General features: G+C 29.4%; 1 protein-coding gene across 4 annotated transcripts in view; it reads left to right on the top strand.

The window, feature by feature from the left end:
- Positions 1-21,261, top strand: part of LOC129972832 (uncharacterized) — a 59,117-nt gene that overhangs the window by 30,067 nt on the left and 7,789 nt on the right. For all 4 annotated transcript variants that reach the window (XM_056087120.1, XM_056087118.1, XM_056087119.1 and 1 more), the window contains exons 12-20: positions 534-607; positions 4,380-4,617; positions 6,971-7,122; positions 8,860-8,953; positions 10,971-11,066; positions 11,900-12,013; positions 15,409-15,689; positions 16,540-16,636; positions 19,729-19,790. In XM_056087120.1, coding sequence (XP_055943095.1) covers positions 534-607; positions 4,380-4,617; positions 6,971-7,122; positions 8,860-8,953; positions 10,971-11,066; positions 11,900-12,013; positions 15,409-15,689; positions 16,540-16,636; positions 19,729-19,790 — 1,208 coding nt within the window. The remainder of the gene's footprint in view (positions 1-533; positions 608-4,379; positions 4,618-6,970; positions 7,123-8,859; positions 8,954-10,970; positions 11,067-11,899; positions 12,014-15,408; positions 15,690-16,539; positions 16,637-19,728; positions 19,791-21,261) is intronic.

Below are 21,261 nucleotides of genomic sequence, written 5' to 3'. Positions count from 1 at the left end.
TCATATTGAAATCGCTACTCAGATGCATTAAGAGTATGCACATGCATGGAAACGCAAAAATGACAAGTCAGTCATGGAAACCATATCTCTTTTTTGGGTGAAGGGTATGTACTTTAGAATTACTTTTTGACAGTAAGTGTACGTAACCTAATTTCATAAGCCAATTTCTGCATTGATCATAGCGGTGGTTTATGGATTGGCGAAACCTTTCCAAAATGTATGGCATTTTGCTGACATTCTCCTCTGCTGTTTTGTAGTAATCGAATACTCTATGAATAAAATATATTTCCTCCATTTTATCTTTAAAGATTTGTTTATGATCTCCTTATGAAATTTAAAGTATTAACATTGAAGTCACACAACTACTGAACTGAGCTCACGAACAGTGTTCTCCTGCTCAATCACTTGGCTTTTTCAATCCTATTCCTCTAATAATATGTATGTTGAATTTTTTTATATATATAAAATGCATTTATTTTCTTTGAACTAAAAAAAAGTATGGTGATCTATATTTGTGAAATTAACTTTGACAGGTTCAAGTTCTAAAGCGAGTGATAAAAGTTTGTCGACGGCGACGTCGAAAGAGGATGGTTCAGGCAATGAGCAAGTACGAATAATTTTTATTTAATCATTTTGAATTGAATAATTTATATTTTTTTGCACTGAATGAGGTTATTATCATTTTTATAACACATAGAAAGGCATCCGACTATAATGTAAATTGTGAAAGCTTCTAAATCTGAAATTTAGTGCTACCTGATTAATTTGTATGATCTTTATGCAAATTCAGAGGAGTAAAATACATCCAAAAACACAAATTTTATTCAATGGTCGTTCCAACTTCTCCCTTTTTCATTTGGAGTAAGTTTTTGCTTTAAACATAAAGCAGTCACTATTCTAAAAATTCTATACAATGAAACCTAACATTAAAGCAAAATTCTTTATTAATTTTCCTACATTCTATAATTTTAAACAATTATTTTGAAAAATAATAATTTTAATTTTACCGCAGAAGAAATATAACTATAGTAAATACAAAAACTATAGTATTATATATAAAACTGGAAATGAAGTAAAAATCTAACTATCAAAATTATTTATACCAGGCTGGCTCTAAATTGTAAACTGTCTAGTAATTTAGTATTAGTTCTGAATCATTATTACTATTTCTAGTAGTTCTTAATCATCCATCATTTAGTGTCGATCATTTGTAAAAAGGTTGTTTCTTTTTCTTTAATGATAATTTCTTACAATGCGTTAATTCAATGACTCCAAAAATAATATTTTTAACATTTTGTATACATTTTTTATTAAAATATAAATATTTCTAAAAGGAGGTGGAATCAAATCAGTGCAAGATTTGAATTTTCCACCATTCGTTCAGCAATGTATTGGCACATCTATTAAAAAAAACTATTTGACAGTTGATAGTTTAGAGTTTGTAAAAATGGAATGTTACATGATGGAACGCGTGTTAACGCAAGATTTCAATTAAATAAAAAACATTGAAAACATCTTTGAATTGTTATATTTTTATTGAATCGTAAATTATACAGGATTAGGTTATGTTTGGAATAACACATAGAGCAAATGACTCCCACTTCTTTGCAGGTACATGCTCACTCTTTTGTCGAAATTTTCCATGAGCATTTTGCACAAACCTGCCTGAATTCGTTGATGCTGCATTGAATTTCTTTCTTCAATGCACGCGTGCCTGTGGCTTGTTAGCATAGTCATTTGGTTTCAAATAATCCTATAAAAAGAAATCCAAAGGTAATAAATCACGTAATCTAGGGGGCCGATTCTTAAATTTTTGAATTGTGGCTGCCAGACTTTCACCATTTTTGAAATATTGTTCAAGAATGAAAACTCTCTTTCTATCGTGTAATGCTCTATTTTAACTAACCCTAAACTATCAGTTGTCAAATGGTTTTTTAATAGGTTTGCCAACTCTTTACTTCTCGAATGGTGGCAAATTCAAATCTTGCATTAATTTTGGGACACCCTTTAGAACAAATCAGTCAAAACCAATTATTTCGTTGTACTTACTTGATATTACCGAGAAGACTTTGCAGACGGATTTCAGTTTTTTCCTCTCAAAGTAATCTCAATTTCTGGAAATTAGTCAAATGGAGTTCCATTGTGTATATTATTATCGCGATGGTAGAAATAGCCATTTTAATTCCATATAGTTCATATTCATCCTCTTGATCTCTGAATACATAAAACTTTCTTATAAAGATGTCTGGCAACCTTGTTTCCTCTTATTTCTATCCACATAAGAGAATTAAAAAAGGCGATCTAAAATATTTAAATATACCCGAATGATTTTTGAAAAATTATTCACTACTGCAAATTAATCACATTTAAATATCAAAAAATTCTGAAATTAGATACGCGTGTTAAAAATGTCATTGTCAGAGCCAGATTATTAAATAGCAATGTAGGTGTTTACTTATGAATCCTATAACTTTAGAGAGCCTTTAATCCTCGATATTTATTGCGGTATTTTAAAAATTATTTAAATTTGTGTTTTTTTTTATTACATAGGCAGTGCAATGGAATTAAGTCAAATTAAAATTCAAAACTGTTTAAATTAATATTGGAATATTATTCTAATAACATTCCTAATTAATTACCATTTATAAGTTTTATATTATGTTATTTCAGTGTTCTAAAGGAAATTTGGTGCTTTATTATTTAATAACTTTCCAATCTTTTTATTAGATATTTTTTAGATTGCGTTAAGAAAAATATTGCTGTTTTTTCCTATTTTTAAATTTTAATTGTATTTTCTTTCATGTGCCATACCCTGAAACTAACTTTTTGGAAAGCGATCTGCAATTAAATGTTTTCAAAATTTTGCAACTTAAAACTACTTTTTATAAAGATTAAATTTTAAAAATTCGGTTTTTAAAGTTTGTAAAGAGAAAAGGCCAGATATTTGCATGCCTAAGACATAATAGAAGACTTAATCCAGCCCTGATCATGCAGACGAATGAATCAATGATATATTATAATACACTGTGTGAGAATAACGTATACTGAGGTAACAAAAGTCATAAAATAGCAGTAAGTATCCTATGGGCAGGAATTTCATTTGCATTCAAGTGATTCATGTGAAAAGGTTTCTGAAGTGATTATGGCTACACGAAGAGAATTAATCGACTTTGAACGTGAAACGATAGTTGAAGCATACATGGGACATTCTATTTCAGAAATCATTAGAGAATTCAGCATTCCGAGATCTACGATGTGAAGAGTGTGCCAAGAATACTTAATTTCAGCATATCTCTCACTATGGACAACGCATTGACCAATAACCTGCACTTAGTTACCGAGACCAGCGACGTGTGCGTAGAATTGTCGGTGTTAACAGACAAGCAATACTTTGTGAAATAATCACAGGAATCAATTTGGGAAGTGCGACGGTCGTGTCTGTTAGGATAGTGAGGCGGAATTTAGCTTTATTAGGCAGCAGAATATCGACTAGAGTGTCTTTACTTATAGCACGACATGGCCTGCAGCATCTCTCCTGGGCTTTTGATCGTATCATTTCGATCCTGGATGACTTGAAAATCATGGCTTGGTCATCAGATGAGTCATGATTTCATTTAATAAGAGTTGATAGTAGGGTTCAAGTGTGGCACAGGCCCCACGGAGCTGTGCATCCAAATTGCAGACAAGGTACTCTGCAAGGTAGTTGCGGCTCTGTAACGGCGTGTTTTTTTTAAACTTGAAATGGTCCAACTGAACCGACAATTGATTGGAAATTATTATGTTCAGCTACTTGGATATCATTTGCAGCCATTCCTTCATGTGCCCAAACAAAAATAAAATTTTTATGGATGACAATGCGCCTTGTCACCTAGCCACAACTGTTCGCGATTGGTTTGAAAAAACATTCTGGACATTTCCAAGGAGTGATTTGACCACCCAGAATCTCATCGAACATTTATGGGACATAATCGAGAAGTAAGCTCGTGTACAGAAGCTTGCACCGACAATACTTTCGCAATTAGTGACGCCTTTAAAGACAGCAAGCCAAAAAATTTCTGCAAAGGACTTCCAAGGACTTGATGAGTCGAGTTGCTGCACTTCATTGGGCAAAAGGAGGTCAGACATATTATTAGGAGGTATCCCAAAATTTTTGTCTCCTCAGTGTTATAACCAGTACAGATAGCTGTTTACTTTCTACATAATTACTTATCAGATATTCCAGTTGAAATGCATTATATCAATATATCTCATATATGCTCAAAAATTACAAGCACTTAAAACTAGTGATTTGCTCAAGTTATAATATATGAAATGTGATAAAATTTAATATAAAACATTTATTATTGCTTTATTTTAATATTTAAATTATACATATCTAGAGGTCTGACGACGGTACAGCACCAACAGGTTGGGTTTCTAGTTATTCACCAACAGCAAATCGAATCTTCTTTCCCCGTTATCCTAAAACAGAAGAACCTCCACCTCTTCCTTCAAGACCACCGCCATGGGCAAAGATGAATACGATAAATAAAACACTTCTACGAAAGACCCTGCCAAATGCCACCAATGACACAACTGATGTGATTATGGAAGAAAAAAGTCCAGACTTGATCGAAGGTAAGATTAATTTCTTCGCACATTGAACAACGCTCTGAATGTTAGAACTCATTTTTGACTTGACGTGATGACCTTGCAGAGTGGTATGGATTCTAAATTAAGTAAAATTAATGGCATAGGAAAGTACGCAACGCTTGAGGCATAGTATGATTATTTAACCTCCACTTGCAACAACGGTTTAGAAAGAATAATTGGCGAGCATGGCGTTATATTTTCATTCTCTTTCTTCATATTTGGCGCTAAAAACTGTCATAAATGCACTAGTATGTATAGACCTATCACCACCAATTGTTATATCATTACGAGTTCTGCGAGTGAGTGGTTACCACTTACTAGTAGAATGAATCGAAAATTAATTTATACAGAAAAACGTCTCAAAAATTTTCAAATTAGATACACTACATATTGAAGAAATATTTTACTTAGGTTTACGAGATCCCTATAAAAAAGGGTTAAAACTGTAAATGGAATAAACAGGGTGAAAGTCTAATTTAGTTAAATGATAGTGCAGCGTTTTATTTTCTTGCCATTATTCGACTTCTATTTGTTCAATATGAATTCTTATTAAAATCTTAAAATGCTTCTGAATAATTAAACTTTTAAATTAAGAAGTACTTCTATCGACAAAAATATATTCAAATATGTTGCTATTTCAAAAGATTTCGCTGGAATAAATGGACAAAATTAATTTTTATTAATCTTCATTATTTTGACCTAAATTTAATCGAAAACTTTCTTAGCGAATCTTCTTTAAAAGAATCTCTTGGTTAAAATATCGAATATTTAAATTTAGACAAGAATACAGAAAATACTTTCTAAACGTGGCCCGATAGTTAATTAACATTTAAAATGTTAACATCTAGTATTTTGAAAAATACAAGCTTTATTCTTCCGCGACGAAAACTAATGCTGCTTTTGATATCGTTATTTAAAATGATTTTATATTGGAGAAGAATCGTCAATCAATATGTGGCATTCTCTAGATGCGGTTTTTGGTTGGTTTAAAATAATAAATCATATTTAGCAAAATACTCTAACCTTTTAAGCAAAAAAATTTGACTCTTCCATGACCAAAACCGACTGAACCATACATATGAAGGCAATTCTTTCTCAAGGAGACTACTTAAATAATAATAAACCGTTTATAAAGTAGTTATATTCAGAGCTTCGTAATTTAACCAGTTTCAGTCACAAAAGATTGATCCTTATTATTGTTTTGTTATATTTTATTTTACTTAAAATATCAGTGAGTCAAAAATATTTCACTAAATATGATTCAAAGAACCCTGGGAACAATGTGAAAATTTAGATTTCGTAATTTTTTAGTAGTGCCTTTAGTTATTCAAACAATCTAATATATAATTTTTGCAATATTTTGATCATATAGGAACCTATATCAAGCGATTAAGTAATTAGCTATTGAATCTCAGATACCCTGTAGATTTTGCTATAATCATGATTTAGTTACTTATGGTCTGCTAATGGGAAAATGCAGTTGAGTTTCTTTGGCGCTGTCGGTAGAGAATTCCAACCAACTATATCGCTTCTTTTAGAGCGCAAATAAAGTGATAACTTTAAATGACGCCCCAGACATAATGTGGATTTTTTTGCTCCCCCCCCCCCTCTCCACCCATCAAAATGACGTTTTGGTTTGGAATTTTTTTTCCATACACTCATTATATTTAACCCTTATATGTGACTAATAAACATTCAAAGCTTCATTTTTTTGGCACTCCTTAAGATACCAGTCCATCATCTATAACCCCACTTTTTTCTCCCATTACTGCGTCTCTGATGTGCATGTATATTTAATTCATTAAAATTCCCTACCTTTAACTTTTTTTTATTTTGGAAATAAATAAGAGTTTTTAACAGTTTTATTGAGCTTGTCGCTTCATATTTGGGGATATGTAACCGATTTTTCCTTCACAGTTCTTCTAATATACTAATATATATTCTAATATAATAATCTAATATATTTATGTGTTTTCAATAACAATTTACTATATTAGTCTTTCCAGAATTAAATGATCAGTTTCTAGTAAATTGCATAAATAAATCGATAATTTAATAAATTCTGGAAATCGAATAATTAGATAAGTTTTGAATTCATATAAGTGTCATGATGTCGTACTGAATTTTAGGGGAGAAATCGATTTAAAGATTCTGTAATAAACCATTATAAGTTGAAGACTGAAAATTAAAAAATATATTTAAAAAATCTACTTGCTATATTATTATAAGTAGTGCATTTTTGAAACTACTTTCATTCAGTTTATTGTTAATTCATTTCTGTTGAGTTTTTCAATACAAAATTGGAAATGTAACGTTAAACAAGATATTTCCTCCTCAGATTCAGATGATGACTATGAAGAAGACGAAGAAAGAAAAGCGAGTATGTATGAACTCTGCCAGAAGTACGGCTTACAGAAGCTTGGAGTATGTTTTGTGACAGGGGAATGCCCTATCCAAGATGACAAAAAACCTCTTGTGCGAGAAAAAACGGTAATTTTTTCTGTTGTTTGACTTATTATTACAATTATTACTTTCACTGAATTTACAATTAAATTACAAAAAAGAGAGCAATTTTGAAACAACATAAAACGATAAAACTCAACAAATAATTTTGTACCTTTAATGTATTTGCAGAGGAAGACTTTCTGTAGAATTAATAGAGGTTGAGTACACTTTTGAATATAGCGAGAGAAGAGTTCATTTTTGATATTACAATTATTAAAATGTCTAAACCCGGTGCTGGGCTTTTTTGCTATCAAATTACTGCTGATTTAACATTGTTCAATTATCTCCAATTCGTTATGAATACCAATTCATTTATTTACTTTCTCTTTCCCTTTCTTGAATTTTTTGGCGATTGCAATGCTTCCTCTTTGTATACATTTGCATAAAATGTATTCCAAGAGAAAGCATTGTAATAATTAAAAAAAATTAACTTTGATATCTTCGTAAATCTCTATGTTTTAGATATCTCTATCTTTCCTTTTTTCCTTTCTTTTTTTATGCTGTTTACTTGCGAACTTATATCCTGTAGGCTCTTTGTCTGTTGAATAGGTATGCATTGGATACATGTTAAAGAATGCATTATAATGTAAAATACATCAAGATATAATTATACAAAACAGAGTATGTTTAGTGTGAAGCAAGGAGTTCATTGAATTTGATGTTAAATTTAATTTGTTTAAAGAAAGTTCTCCACTAAACATATCGATGAAGCCAACATGAAGGTGAAATGAATTTGGGAAGAAATATCGATATGATTCTGAACCTGGATCTGGGGAATTCACGTTTTCATTATCCTGGAAAATTGCACTTGTTTTATTTGTGTGTATATTTTCTTTTAATTTTGAGCATTTTGTTTTTTGTTCTATCGAATTGATTCGAGGTCCTGAGTGGATTTGTTTACACGAAAGAACGTAACGAAACGAATTGTCCACATGCCCGCAGCTACAATAGTCAGAATCTTTGATGAGAAACTCCTTTAACTATGAGGAGAATGAACCCCTACCGATTGCAAGGACACCAACTTACTTATTCCGTAATGTTAGATTAACTTTATAAGCCCGGACTCGTCCCAGATTGCTTCATTCAATAAGCCCCAATTCAAGCGTTTTCAGATACATAGCTAAAACCTAGAAATGAAATTTAATACTTGACCATCCGCATATATGCAGATAGTCAAGCCATTCGATGGTCGATTCCATTCTATTTTTGTATTTGAAAAATTATCGCGATTTTTGAGGCTCTGAAATTCTCACACTAGCTGGATTCGTAAAGTTAATAGAGACTTCTGTTTAAATTGACTGTTTAAGTAAGCCTTTGCTTCATTGAATAATATATTTTTTGAGTATATTTTTAAAGATTATTGGAACTGAAGGTTATAAAAGGAATTGTGAGTCTTAAAAAATCTATTTGAGATTATTTCAGCCTGTTTATGAAAAAGCTGATCTAAAGCCATAACTAGAAGAATAGGCCATAATATAGGATATTTAAATCATATTTGAAGATACATTCAAAGTTTGAATGAAATTCCTCTTTTAATATAGAGTTTGAGTTATCGGTGTTATTATTCAAAGGATAAATTTAATTAATTTTCATTCAAATATGTTATTCATAACATTTTAAGAAATTCAATAAGCATTTTTACGCAATACTTATTTATATATTTTTGCTCAGTAAAGTTTTGTTTAACTATATAATAATAAACATTTTTTTTTCTTTTATTAGACGAACACCAACAAAAATAAAACTCTACAGAGAAAAACAGTGGATTCAGAGGGATATGAAATTCCAATCAAGAAAAAGCTTGGAAGTTTTGAAAGTAAAAAAGTATTCTTAAAATTATAAGCAATTATCATTAATTAAAATTCAAATAACAAACAATTGCTAAGAATTTATTCAAGAGTTCTTGTTAGTTTATCAGATTGTGTATTTGTATGCATATGTGTCTGGGGTTGGGGAGGGGGGAGGTAAAAGTTATTCTAGTTTTTATTTTCTTTTAAGCATTGAAAGAATTGTTTAGTTTCATTCTTTCTAGTATACGTAGAAAAATTATTATAATCGTCAAAAATTTCAAACTCGAGATTGACAAAACTCTACTTTTCAAATCTTACAGACTCCGAAAAACACGCTTTTGATATTATGTTTATCTGTCTGTGAGCACTATAATTCAAAACGCTTCGAGCTGAGCAGATGAAATTTCATACATTGAATTTGAAACAAAATTTGTAGATTTCTATAAAATTTTAAACAAAACATTTGAATGAAGTCTGTTTCTATGGTTGTGCGAATAGAATTAACCCGATAAGCAGAAAACATAAGAATCTATATAAATAAAATTTGATACACAAGCTAAGAAATTAAAAGTTATATCTATATCAAATTTGGAACCAATCCATCAAGAAAATGACTATCTGTCGGTCGGTACTTTTGCATGCATGTCAACACTATAACTCAAAATGCGTTAATATAAGTAAATTATATTTGGTATATGATTCTAATGACTGTAGTTCTTTCAAAACTGGTATCGACCATTTGGAAGAAAAGTATCCAAAATATACGGTAGATTTTCTAGTACTTGTGACTTAATTGCCTGCAAGAGATTAAACACCAAAAAAAATTACCGTAAGTGCCTCATATATTAAATTCATTCTTCGCCAATATCGGGCAATTAATACACAATTCCCAGTTTTTTTAACAGTTTACAAATTAAACAACTTTTGTTTGTGGAACTCTAAAAATAAAGAACTAAGTACTCATGACATTCACGGATTTGTCTAAGGTTCACACTTTTATGTGGAAGAAAGGGATAATGATTTTATTAGAGAGTATGGGAGAAAGTTTTAGGAAACCATTCTCAGCTGTTTTAACTTGCTGATACTGGTGAATGTGGGAAATGAAACTAAAGATGGATAGTTATATAGACCAGAATTTGGTTTAATGTTTCAGACGCAAATCTGAAGGAATCTTCTCTCTTAGTTCCTATTTAAATTTGAAAACAGAAAAAAATGCCTTATTACAACAGACGATTATGCCAATAAATAACTAAATTAGCACTAAGTGTAACACAGGATTAAAAATTCGCAGCCTTCCCTCACATGTAGAACGTGAGCACTTTTCTTGGCATATAATTGTGATAAAATAGTTTGTATTTTTTTTGAAATTACGTGATCAAGTTACATAATATGTGAACTATTTCTACAGTAAAGAAACGATTTTTCCTTTTCAATTCAAACAGTAAAGGAATTAAATTCAGTTATTTTGTAATAGTATGCTATTATAAATTCATTGTTAAAGATTTTATAGGAGAATATTTTTTCTTATAGAATAATATATAATCGTAATTATATGCCTGATTTAAAGAGTTTTTTTTATATTGTTCCTTATTAAACAGATAGTTGTTTATAAATAAATAGCTAAAATTTTGTTCAAGACGCTTGGCAGTTAGATAAACATTTGATACGTGAACTATTTTTGTAAAAGAACAAAGACAAGTTTGTATTTTGAATTTATAACATATGAAAGCTTATGTAAAATAAAAAATGCATCTACTTTCCAATAGGAGTAGTTAGCTTCATTTCGATGATGAAATTTCCATATAAAACAGAGAAGGATCATTTATATTCTCAAGTTATACAGAACATTGACTTTTGTAAATTTTATCATCAAATAATTATTTAAAAGTGAGATAATTCAGTGTATTAAAAAATTTGTTGTATGTTTTTTATTAATGAAGTCTATTTGAAAAACTTTCAAAATGAATCATATTAAAATTAGAAATATTTCATCACATTTAAACAACTATTTGTAGTATAAATATTACAATTTCTTTTATTTAGAAAATTCATCTCATACAAATTTGCGGCGATCATTTTCATTGCCTTCAAATTTAAGTCAGTCATATGAACTTCCGGACGATTTATTGGATTCTACAGGTAAAAAAATCTTTAATACTGATATACTGACCATTATAACCTTTAAATTGTAATTTTAATCATATTTTTGCTTTCTAAATAAAAAAAATCGTTGAAATCTTCGTGTGAAAAATGATTTTTTTAAAATTAAACTGTTTTCAAGAAATATAAAATAATTCCCCCCCCCCCCTTATTAATAATGAAGCAAAGAGGAATTTGTCTCAAAGTTAATAAGTTAACATTTTTATTAAAAGTTTCTTATAAATTTGAAATGTCAATGCCTAAATTTACTCTGCAAACAGCATTTATATATATATATATATATATATATATATATATATATATATATATATATATATATATATATATATATATATATATATATATATATCAAGAGAATTGGTAGAAATTTGCAGCATTTTTAGAATCGATGATGGACTGCAATTTTCTTGAGCTATATTTAAAAAACCAATTTATCTTGGTATTAATGTTGTACAATTAAAAATTATTTTGGCCAAATCGCCTTCTTTTAAATAGAATAATTTACACTTACACAGTGACTATGCCACAGGTCAAGTTTATCAGCTTTCTTTCCTTTATATACAGAACATGATCTCACAAGCAAATTTTTATGAAAAAATGTAAAAGATTTATTTTAAAATGAGAAGGCTTTAAAGTAAAAATGGCTCTTAGTAAAAAAACTATATTTTGAAGCATTCAATAGGGAGATCAACTGCAAAAAAGAATGTTCTTTGTAAAATATTTATATTTAAATGAAAACTTCTTATTAAAAAATATTACTGTTTTTATTGTTGTTATACTTTGAAAAGACCTGTTTTGTTCTTTTTCTTTAGAATCTGAAAATCCACATCCTGCTGAGAATCAGCAAAATGCATGCATCTGTGATCATTGTAACGAGAATTATGATTGTTTCACCAACAACTTTTATATGTCCTTGCTAGAACTTCGTAAGTGTCAAAGAAATTTAGCACACCCTACACTCTTTTTTTTTTCTTTGAAAAATTTTCACAAATAATGAGTCTTATTTTATGCATATTATTAATTAATATAAAATCTTCATGTATTTTAATTTGATTATAGAATACAAGATATAATATTTTTTTTAATTATACCATGAATTCAAATAGGAGAAAACCAGCTGGAAGTTACCAATTATTTGTATAAAAGAATGAAAACGTTTAAGAAATGTTTCATTTCATCTTTTAATAAGCACTTATAATGGTTTTAAAATACAGAGGTACAATGCCTTTATATACAAAATAATACAAAGTATCCATTATAATCGTAGTCCAATCATTCATTTCTAAACCTTTCCAAATAGGCGTATCCAAAACAAACAAACAAAAAACTCTTTAACAGTCTATAGCGGATTTATGGGCAATTTACGAGAATCGGTCGAAAACCCGCATAGACATAAAATGTCTGGTAGGTATAGCAGAGACTTTCAGACTCGTACATCTTATAACTTTTTATAGCATCAATAAAATGCAAAACAAAATTTATTTTTAAAAAAGAAAATTTTGAAAGTATGAAATCAAAAAATATAACAGAATTTGGAAAATATTAAGTGAATGAAACTTATAATAATAAAAAAAATAGAGAGCGTAAGGTTGAATGCAATATAACAGACATTAGATAATCAGAATGAAATAAAATAAATATATAATTGATCATACAATAAAAATAAATAAGATAATAATACGAATAGAAGATAATTAAAAATACTACTACTAATAATAATAATAAGCAACTTCTATATGATTAGTTTGTGATATATTTATTTAACAATGCATGATTCTGTTCAAAATCTCATTACAATAACTCTATTATTGAATAATCCTAGGCATGTACTTTCAAACAGAAAAATGCTTTAAATGACGAAATTACTTCATATTTTATATTTTGGCTCAATAAATGTACTGCTTAAAAGCATTAAAATACTAAGATCTTCATACAGTTCCCCTGTCATCATATTTAGTAAAATATTCTTGACATACTAAAATGTAACAAAACAAAAGAGGCCCATTCCTCTGCAATTAAAATTCCCTGATTTGTAAAGCTTTAATTTATCTATAGTCTATCCCGCATTTAGACAATTTCAATGTGTGCCTCAAAGAGGGTCAAATGGTTCTTGGTCAAGGTTGTCGCTTATACGTTTGAAATAAAGAAAATCACTGCTCCATAACTTGGTCGATTTCAGAAATATAACTTTATTTTCGATGGATTGCATTGTGACAAGAATATTTTACTAAATTTAACTAAAAGGGTTGAATGATTGTATAAAAATTTAGACGCTAGTTTTTTCAGCAGCACATTTATTGACTCAAACAACAAAAATATAGTTATACACGCCATTTAAAGTATTTCTTCAAATGGTAATATACACGTATCTCTAAATATTTATAAATTATCTATTGAATCCCCATTGGAATGGACAACCGACATAATTTATACACATAATATATTCCGATATTCCGTAGCTCTTCAAAGAGAAACTGCCTTATTAAAAAGTTTCTACGCCCCCTCCCCTCCTTAAATAAAGTGAAATGGAGATAGAATGATTTAAAATGTTTTCACCAAAACTTAAAAACATATTTTCGCACAAAATTTACTTTTATGCTATCCTAAAATTCAAAATAGCTTTTCGGTGACATAAATTCATTTCTGAATGACTGTTTTCCTATATTTAATTTTAAATATAATGTATAGCGATTCTTTTTATTTTACTGTTTAATTGTATCTATCACACTCGTGTGCTCTTGCCAATTTGAAACTTAGCCGGATATTGATTAATAACTATTCTAATTAAATGATGAAGATTCTAAGATGCCCTGAAGGGCTGAATATGAAAATTCTGAAATTTTGCAACATGAAATAATAATTTGTTTTTTGTTATATACATATGGAACAAATAAACGCAAGCTCAGCCACGAGCATAAAGCGCGGGTAGAAATAAAGATAGTCTGCGTATACTTAATTTCAAGCATAAAAATATTTTAATATTTATTTTAAAATGTCTTTTTTCGGGGGAGAAAAAATTACTGAAAAAGCTATCAAAACCTTTCTTAAAGTGTAATATACAAAAGTAATTTTCGAATTTAAGATTTTTCAAACATAAATTTTCTAGATGTAAATGCCAGTATGCTACTGGAAAACCTTGGATTTTCTTCGATGCAACTATGAGAGGAAAATCTAATCAACATCTAAATATGGATAGTATATTGTAATTAAATATCGTAATGCATTGAAATCAACACTAGTTATTAATTAATTTAAAATGTTTACTCTTAATATATAATATAATGCTAAATAGCTAATTTTTACAATTTTAGAAACAAGCACATACTTTCATTTGAAAGAATGAGTCGAATAAAATAAATTGCTGTTTTTGTATTGATTCAATTTACACTGTTTTGCTAAAACCCTTCTGTACAAAATTCGAATTGATACACAGCTTGCCATTTCTGTTAGTCATATTTAGTAAAATAATCTTGACACACTAGTCTTTTAAATAACACAATTTCACTTTCCTGAAATGAAAATAGGATGAGTTACGAAGCTATGAATTTCATTATTTTACGAATTTTAAATAATTTAAACGGTCACCTCAAAAAAGGATTTGCCATATCAACAGAAGTCATTCATTGGTCTAAAATAACGATGGATATTTAAACGTTATTCTATATGATCTTCGAATAAAGGATGGAGATACTTGCCTAACATTGGACCAAATCTGTGAAAGAGCGTATGGTCTGGTCAACAAAATTCGACATCGGAATCAAATTTTATTTCTAATGGGACAATGGGATGAGACACCGAATCACAAATTCTCATTATTGTGGAGAAAGAAAAAAAAAAATCCATTTTGGACAAGTGTGCTGAATAATAGATTGAAAACTCTAATTGGATAAGTTCATATTCACTTGTGACTACGCATACGTTATATCACTCTTCTTGGGGCCGCGGTGTCCTGGTGGTGAGGTCTCAGCTCGGAGCCGGAGGGTTTCAGGTTCGAGACCCTATTCCACCGAAGAACCGTCGTGTAAGGGGGTCTATTGCACGTTAAATCCGTCATGACCAAACGTCCTCCCGCTGGTGTGGTGTGGTGTGGAGATGGGGGTGCCAGCTCAGGTGTCGTCCTCGTCATCTGACCGCGGTTCAAAATTACGAGGTCCGTCCCAAAGTAGCCCTTGTGTTGATTCAAACGAGACGTTAATATAACTAAACTAAAAAAAAAAAAACTATCACTCTTTTTGATAAATTATCTATATAATGTCTTGCTTTTAGTGAAAAAAAGTGTTAAAACTGCTCGTTTCAATCCGCCATTAATTTTATCTTTCAGGAAGGGACAACTCAGTAAACGAAACATCAATCTTGACGCAAAGTTGTCTAAGCAGGAGCCAACAGGAACTCCTGGATCTCATGTATGCCTTCAAGAGAGGAGAGCAGACCATGTCCCAAGCGGAGCAGCAGTTTCAGGAATGGCACTCGAGGCACATGGGGAATTGCCCACATAACTTCATTCTACCTTACCCCAAGTTGCCCAAACAAACCTCCTTTGCTTTACCCGGTTTTATGAAGATATTGGGAAAACAGAAGAAAAAAACTTCTGCTGATAATAAGGTAATTCTTGAAGAAGGTAGAGAGAGAGACAATGTGAGTAATTTGTAAGATAAAAAAATCAAGAGGTGCCTCGCTGAAATAAGACAGAGGAGCCAGATACTACAAACCCGTTCAGACCAAACCGGATCTTTCAATTTCCAATAGTCTCAAGATTATAAAAAACAAAATATGAATACAATAAGTAAAGATATAGAGAGTATAAAATTCAAGCAAATAGCAAAATTTAGAAAAAATAATAATTATTAGAATATTAATGTAGTGTAGAATTGTTAGTAAAATTTTACATGAAAAAGACGAATTGCATAAGATCGGTAAATAAAAAAAATATAAGCGAATATAGAATTCTGAATATATATAAATGAAATTGTAATGCTAACTTATTTTGTTCTCTGTTGAAATTTAAATTATAGAATAAATTTTCTTAAAATTTTGTACACAGATACCATGAAACACAAGAAATTTTAGTGAAGGTATTCATGACAATTAATAAAATAATTATGCTTTTTATAAATTAAGCTCAGTGCTTCCATTGAGCAAGAAAATAATACTTCGGCACCCAAGGTTTGCCTAGGAAACTGTATAAAAAGTATGTAATGAAATAATTTTTAAAATTTTTTTTTATTTGAATTTATTTCCAAAATTTTTATACCTTAAATAATGCAATGTATATTTGGCTTTTTACGGAAGAAATATTTGTAAGACAGGCAAAATTCTAAATAATTATTTGAGACGTAACTTTTTGTAATTTAGAGTAAGTCTTCAATTTAAGAATTTAAAACACATATAGCGAAAAAAATTCCCTTTTATATTTTGAACTATGTACATTAAAGATTTTTTTTTCTCTCTTCAGTTTGATTTAGAGCTTGAAAAAAGCAGAATGAAGAATTCTGAAGAAGCGACTTCAGCTCAAAAGCGTTTGAGCAAGCTTTCTCATTCCAGTACCTCCAGTAAGTAATTTTATGATGGCTCATCAGAAGCGCAATCTCAAAATGTAGTATGCTCATAAAGTCTTTCCCTGATCTAAAAAATTATTAGAGCCATTGAGTGCAATAGAATAAACTTTTTACTGTGCTATATTCGTGCTTATAAATTTTTTTAGTCCAAAAGCGAAATGGATGCAGGAATAATGACTTTTACATTCAATTGTTATCAAATACTGTCAATGAAGGAAGAAGTTCTATGAGTCTTTTTGTTCAGGGATTTTAAATCGGATATTACTGTTCAATGTCAGTTTTGGAGTTACATAAAGAGCAAACTGTTTGTAACACCAGTTGAAGATATTGATATACTCAAAGTTAGGATCGCAAATGCTGAGTTTAGTATGAATTTGAAATGTTAGGTCATTCCTGTAGAGAACTGGAATAAAGTCTTGACATTTTTCAAATTACCAGGAGTGCTCCTATCGACATTTATGGACATAAGCAATTGTATTAAAATATTGCATAAACGTGTTAACAATAAATCGAGACAATCCTATGCCAAATTATAATAGTTTTATTGACAATTATTTTTGTATTCAGGAAAGGACTTTGTGATCATTTATTTCATCAAGAAACTAACCATGTCTTTTGAATCAAACCTTTTATCCATCTTGAAATGCTTTAAAGCTATTTGTGACGTATAAATTTCAGGTATGATTTCCAGACACACTGTATATAATACTTTGCTAAATATAATCGGGAATAAGACAGTGCATAAAATTCACATGGCATAACAACATATGCCATCGAATTAAACATTGTCTTGTTGTTTAATGTAACTTCTTGTCTTTTATTCTACAAAATATTCATGAATAGTTGAAAGAGTGTCTCTATATTGAAATCTTCATGTTTTAGCCCCTTCTAGGTCAACAAAAGCGTTTATGGAATTATGTCGTTTTTTACTTCAAAACTGTAGATTTTTTTATCAAAACATGGAGGAAATCCGTCTACAGGGTGTTTGTCTATCCATTCGTGTACATGTGAGCCCAGTAAATAAGAAATGTATCGATCTTAACCAGCATCGAGGACATTACAATCATTTTTAAATTTAATGAAAATAAAAATACTTATATATTGTGTTACACTTTTAACAGTCACATTTATAAGTAAACATATTCTATGAGTTCTATAAAATTAGTCTGTATATAGTTTGCATTGCTATTTTATCTACACCATTGGCTAGATAGCATTTTTTTAAATCATTTCTACTACAATAAGTTATAGCATTTAGTTTTCCAAGTTTAGTAAGAATCTTCTTGATTTCAGATATAAAAGAATGTACTTGAATGAATGAAGACACTGTCTAAGGAATCAATTACTGCTTTCTTATGTTATGTTTATGTGTTATGAAGAATTTTTCATCTGAGGGAGAAAATGTGATTTATTGTCCTAATACAAAAACTTTCAGCATTAAAATACTTATAAGTTAGCATACCAACCAAAATTTGTGACATGTGTTATGCGGTATCAATGATAAAAAAATCTTTCGTAACAGTCCATTGCGCAGAACGATGGATCTTTAACTGTAAAATTTTCCACATAACTAATAGATGCTCCTTAAGCAAGAGTTTTTCAAAATTTTAAACGTATATCTAATTAAAAATGAACCGAGTTCCTCAAAAAGTATATTAAAGCAAAATTCATTTTTACACTGCCTTACTCATTTTATTCATAAAAAAAAATTAGACTTTTAAATATTTTTGTTTTATTTCTGCACAACTTTTTCTCTAATTTGAATAAATTTTTGAAATTATTTTAAGCGTATTTTACAATAATACTCTTCTTTATTTTAGTTAATGATAACTCACACATATATGTTGCTGTATTAAGCCCCCCCCCCCTTTTTTTTGTAATCACGTAATTACTGTTATAATATTAAGGGAAAATTGTAAAAATTAAGATAGACTATTCTAAGTTAAAACTTTATCGTGCTACAATGCTTCAGAAAAAAATTTCTAGTCCGAACTGTGTTTCAGTTAATGATCTATTGTTTAAAAAAAATATTGAAGCTATAATGACCTGCAATCGTGTTCAGGGAGCACTTCGAAAACGTAAGCTAATTTCTCTCTATTCTTTAAACCTTTCTTCATTGCTTCACCTGAGACAGATTTGGTTTTCAAGGTGTGCCTGCTTGCAACCAGTATTTGTCTTGAAATTCAATACGTTTTACACACTACAGGGAACTGTACAATCAGGATGTCATTCTCTTGTCTCCAACAAGAACCGATTGTGTTGGCAATTCCAAAACCTGGCATATCCTGTACACCATGTAAGAGCATCCACAAAAATAGATGTAATTTATGACCAGATATAGGTAATATGTTCCGCCCATTGAATAGAAATCAAGATCTACAAAAGACATTATAGAGCATTAAATTTGTGGAAAACGAAATAATGTATCATCTCTCATAACGTCAATGAAGTAATTATTCTAACGATGGCCGTAATTTCATCAAAATTTTCAAAATCCTTTCACCAAAAATGCACATCAGCATTTATAAAATAATAAAGGGTCTCTAACAGAAAAACTAAAATAGTTTGTTTATCGTTCATTGTGTGTAAAAAGTTAATTATGTATCATTAGCTTCACCAATTACCGAAGATTTTATGATATAGTCTGTATCAGCAGTTATTAAATGGATGTTAGTAAGTTTTCTGAAGGAACTTTATTTAACAAAGAAAAACAAATTTCTCAATAACAACTTGGATTGTGATTTGATTGACCATCATAACCATGACCATGTCCTTCTTAAACTTCGAAGCATGGTAGCCAATTGTTTTCTATTCTTTTAACATCCCTTCTTAAAAGAGGTTATTATTTTAAAAGATATGCTAAAGTCATGAGTTTACACGAGAATGAATAGAATTCATTTGATTTTGTTTAGTGAATGTAGAACCTCATTAACTACTCATTCATTAAATTATAGTAATTGTTAAATATAATGATATAAATAAGAACATTAAATATTTTAAAATTATTAAATAATTCCAATATATTAAATGTATTTTTTTTAATTTGATCCATTTTTCCGATAAAAATTCATGCTTTTTTTTCACAGGTGCAAATTCTGAGTGGAGTGGAGTTTCTAAAGCAACTATGAAAAATATGAAAAGCCCAGAGGTAATGTTATTTTAAACGTTTTTAATAACTTTAGGTCTCAATCATTCGCTTTTTCTTGAATCCCTGATTGCTCTTTCTTCACAAACCACAGCAACTTAATGCATTAATAAGAATATTTTCTACTATGCACTGGGAGCGCTACATAATGTTCGCTCTAGATTGTTGTCAGGGTAAAACAACTCTAAAACAAATTAAAAATGATTAAATACTGTCAGGGAAAATTTAATTCATAATTTGATATCCCAAGAAAATTCATATCATAAAACTAATTATTGTAATGATCAAACAATTTACTGACTGGATGTCAATTATCTTGCAAAAGCGTAAAATAGGTTGCTACTCAAATTTTGAATAGCAACCTATTTTACTTCTTATAATGAATATTTTTCAATATTCATTATATGAAGAATAAAGTTTATAAATACTGCATATTATATGCAATAAACATAAGTTTTGTTATTTAGATGATTTTTGAAATGTTATTCAGGAACTTTGCTTTAATGTTTGCCACATTGTTGAGAGTCTACCATATTAAAAAAGACGCTCATTATAGCTTTTATCCAAGTAATTGCATTTGTATTAACTGCATAATAGGGATTAATCGCCAAAAATATCGCCAACGATAACATGTTAATTTATTGACTATGTTCGCTAGTTACATGCGGTTAAGCTAAAAGGTCGCCAATGGCATGCAGTTAATACACAAGTATCATATAATTAAAAAAAATTGATAATATATTCTTACTTCAATTAATATTTGTAATTAAAGATTCAAAAAGGCAACATATAAGACCTTAATATCTGCATTAATTTTAAAAAAAACGACATTTCCTTGCTATATAATTGAAAAATCAAATGGTAAATTCGTATTTTCTATCGTAAAATGCTATTCTCTGTATTTAATTGAAAAAATAATGATTACAAATTATAGTTAATTTCTTCATATATGTTTAAAATGTAGAGATGAACTTTTGGTTCTTACCAACTGATACACACCTTTGGCACTTGCTTAAAAACTTCAAAGTTTTTCAATAATATAAACTTTGTAACAAGCTTAGATTTGAATAGTATTTTTATAATATTTGTTATCTTAATAATATTTATTTTGCAAAAAACGCTGAATTTTGCGATAGCAATAAAAACCTTACCTATGATTGCTTCAATATGTAATATTTAATTGATTTTGGAAAAGGAATGAAAAGAGCTTCAAAAATTTAGATGATAAGGAATCTACTTTTGCCTTTTAGCTTATCGAGAGGAATTTTTTTAAAAGAAAAACATTGATTGATTTTTTTTTTTCAAAATATTTGGAAAGTTCTTAATTCAACATGTTTTTAACGTTGATTATGTTATATCTAAGGAAAACAATTATTTAATATAATAATAATAATAATAATAGCAATCAATGTAATCACGTAATGTGGATTATTAAATCCACATTACGTGGTGAAACGCATACTAATTTTTTAAA

Source organism: Argiope bruennichi, chromosome 6 (assembly GCF_947563725.1).
Source record: "Argiope bruennichi chromosome 6, qqArgBrue1.1, whole genome shotgun sequence".
Lineage (NCBI taxonomy): Eukaryota > Metazoa > Arthropoda > Arachnida > Araneae > Araneidae > Argiope > Argiope bruennichi.
Note: the sequence above shows the minus strand (reverse complement) of the source record. Positions and strands in the feature narration are given on the sequence as shown.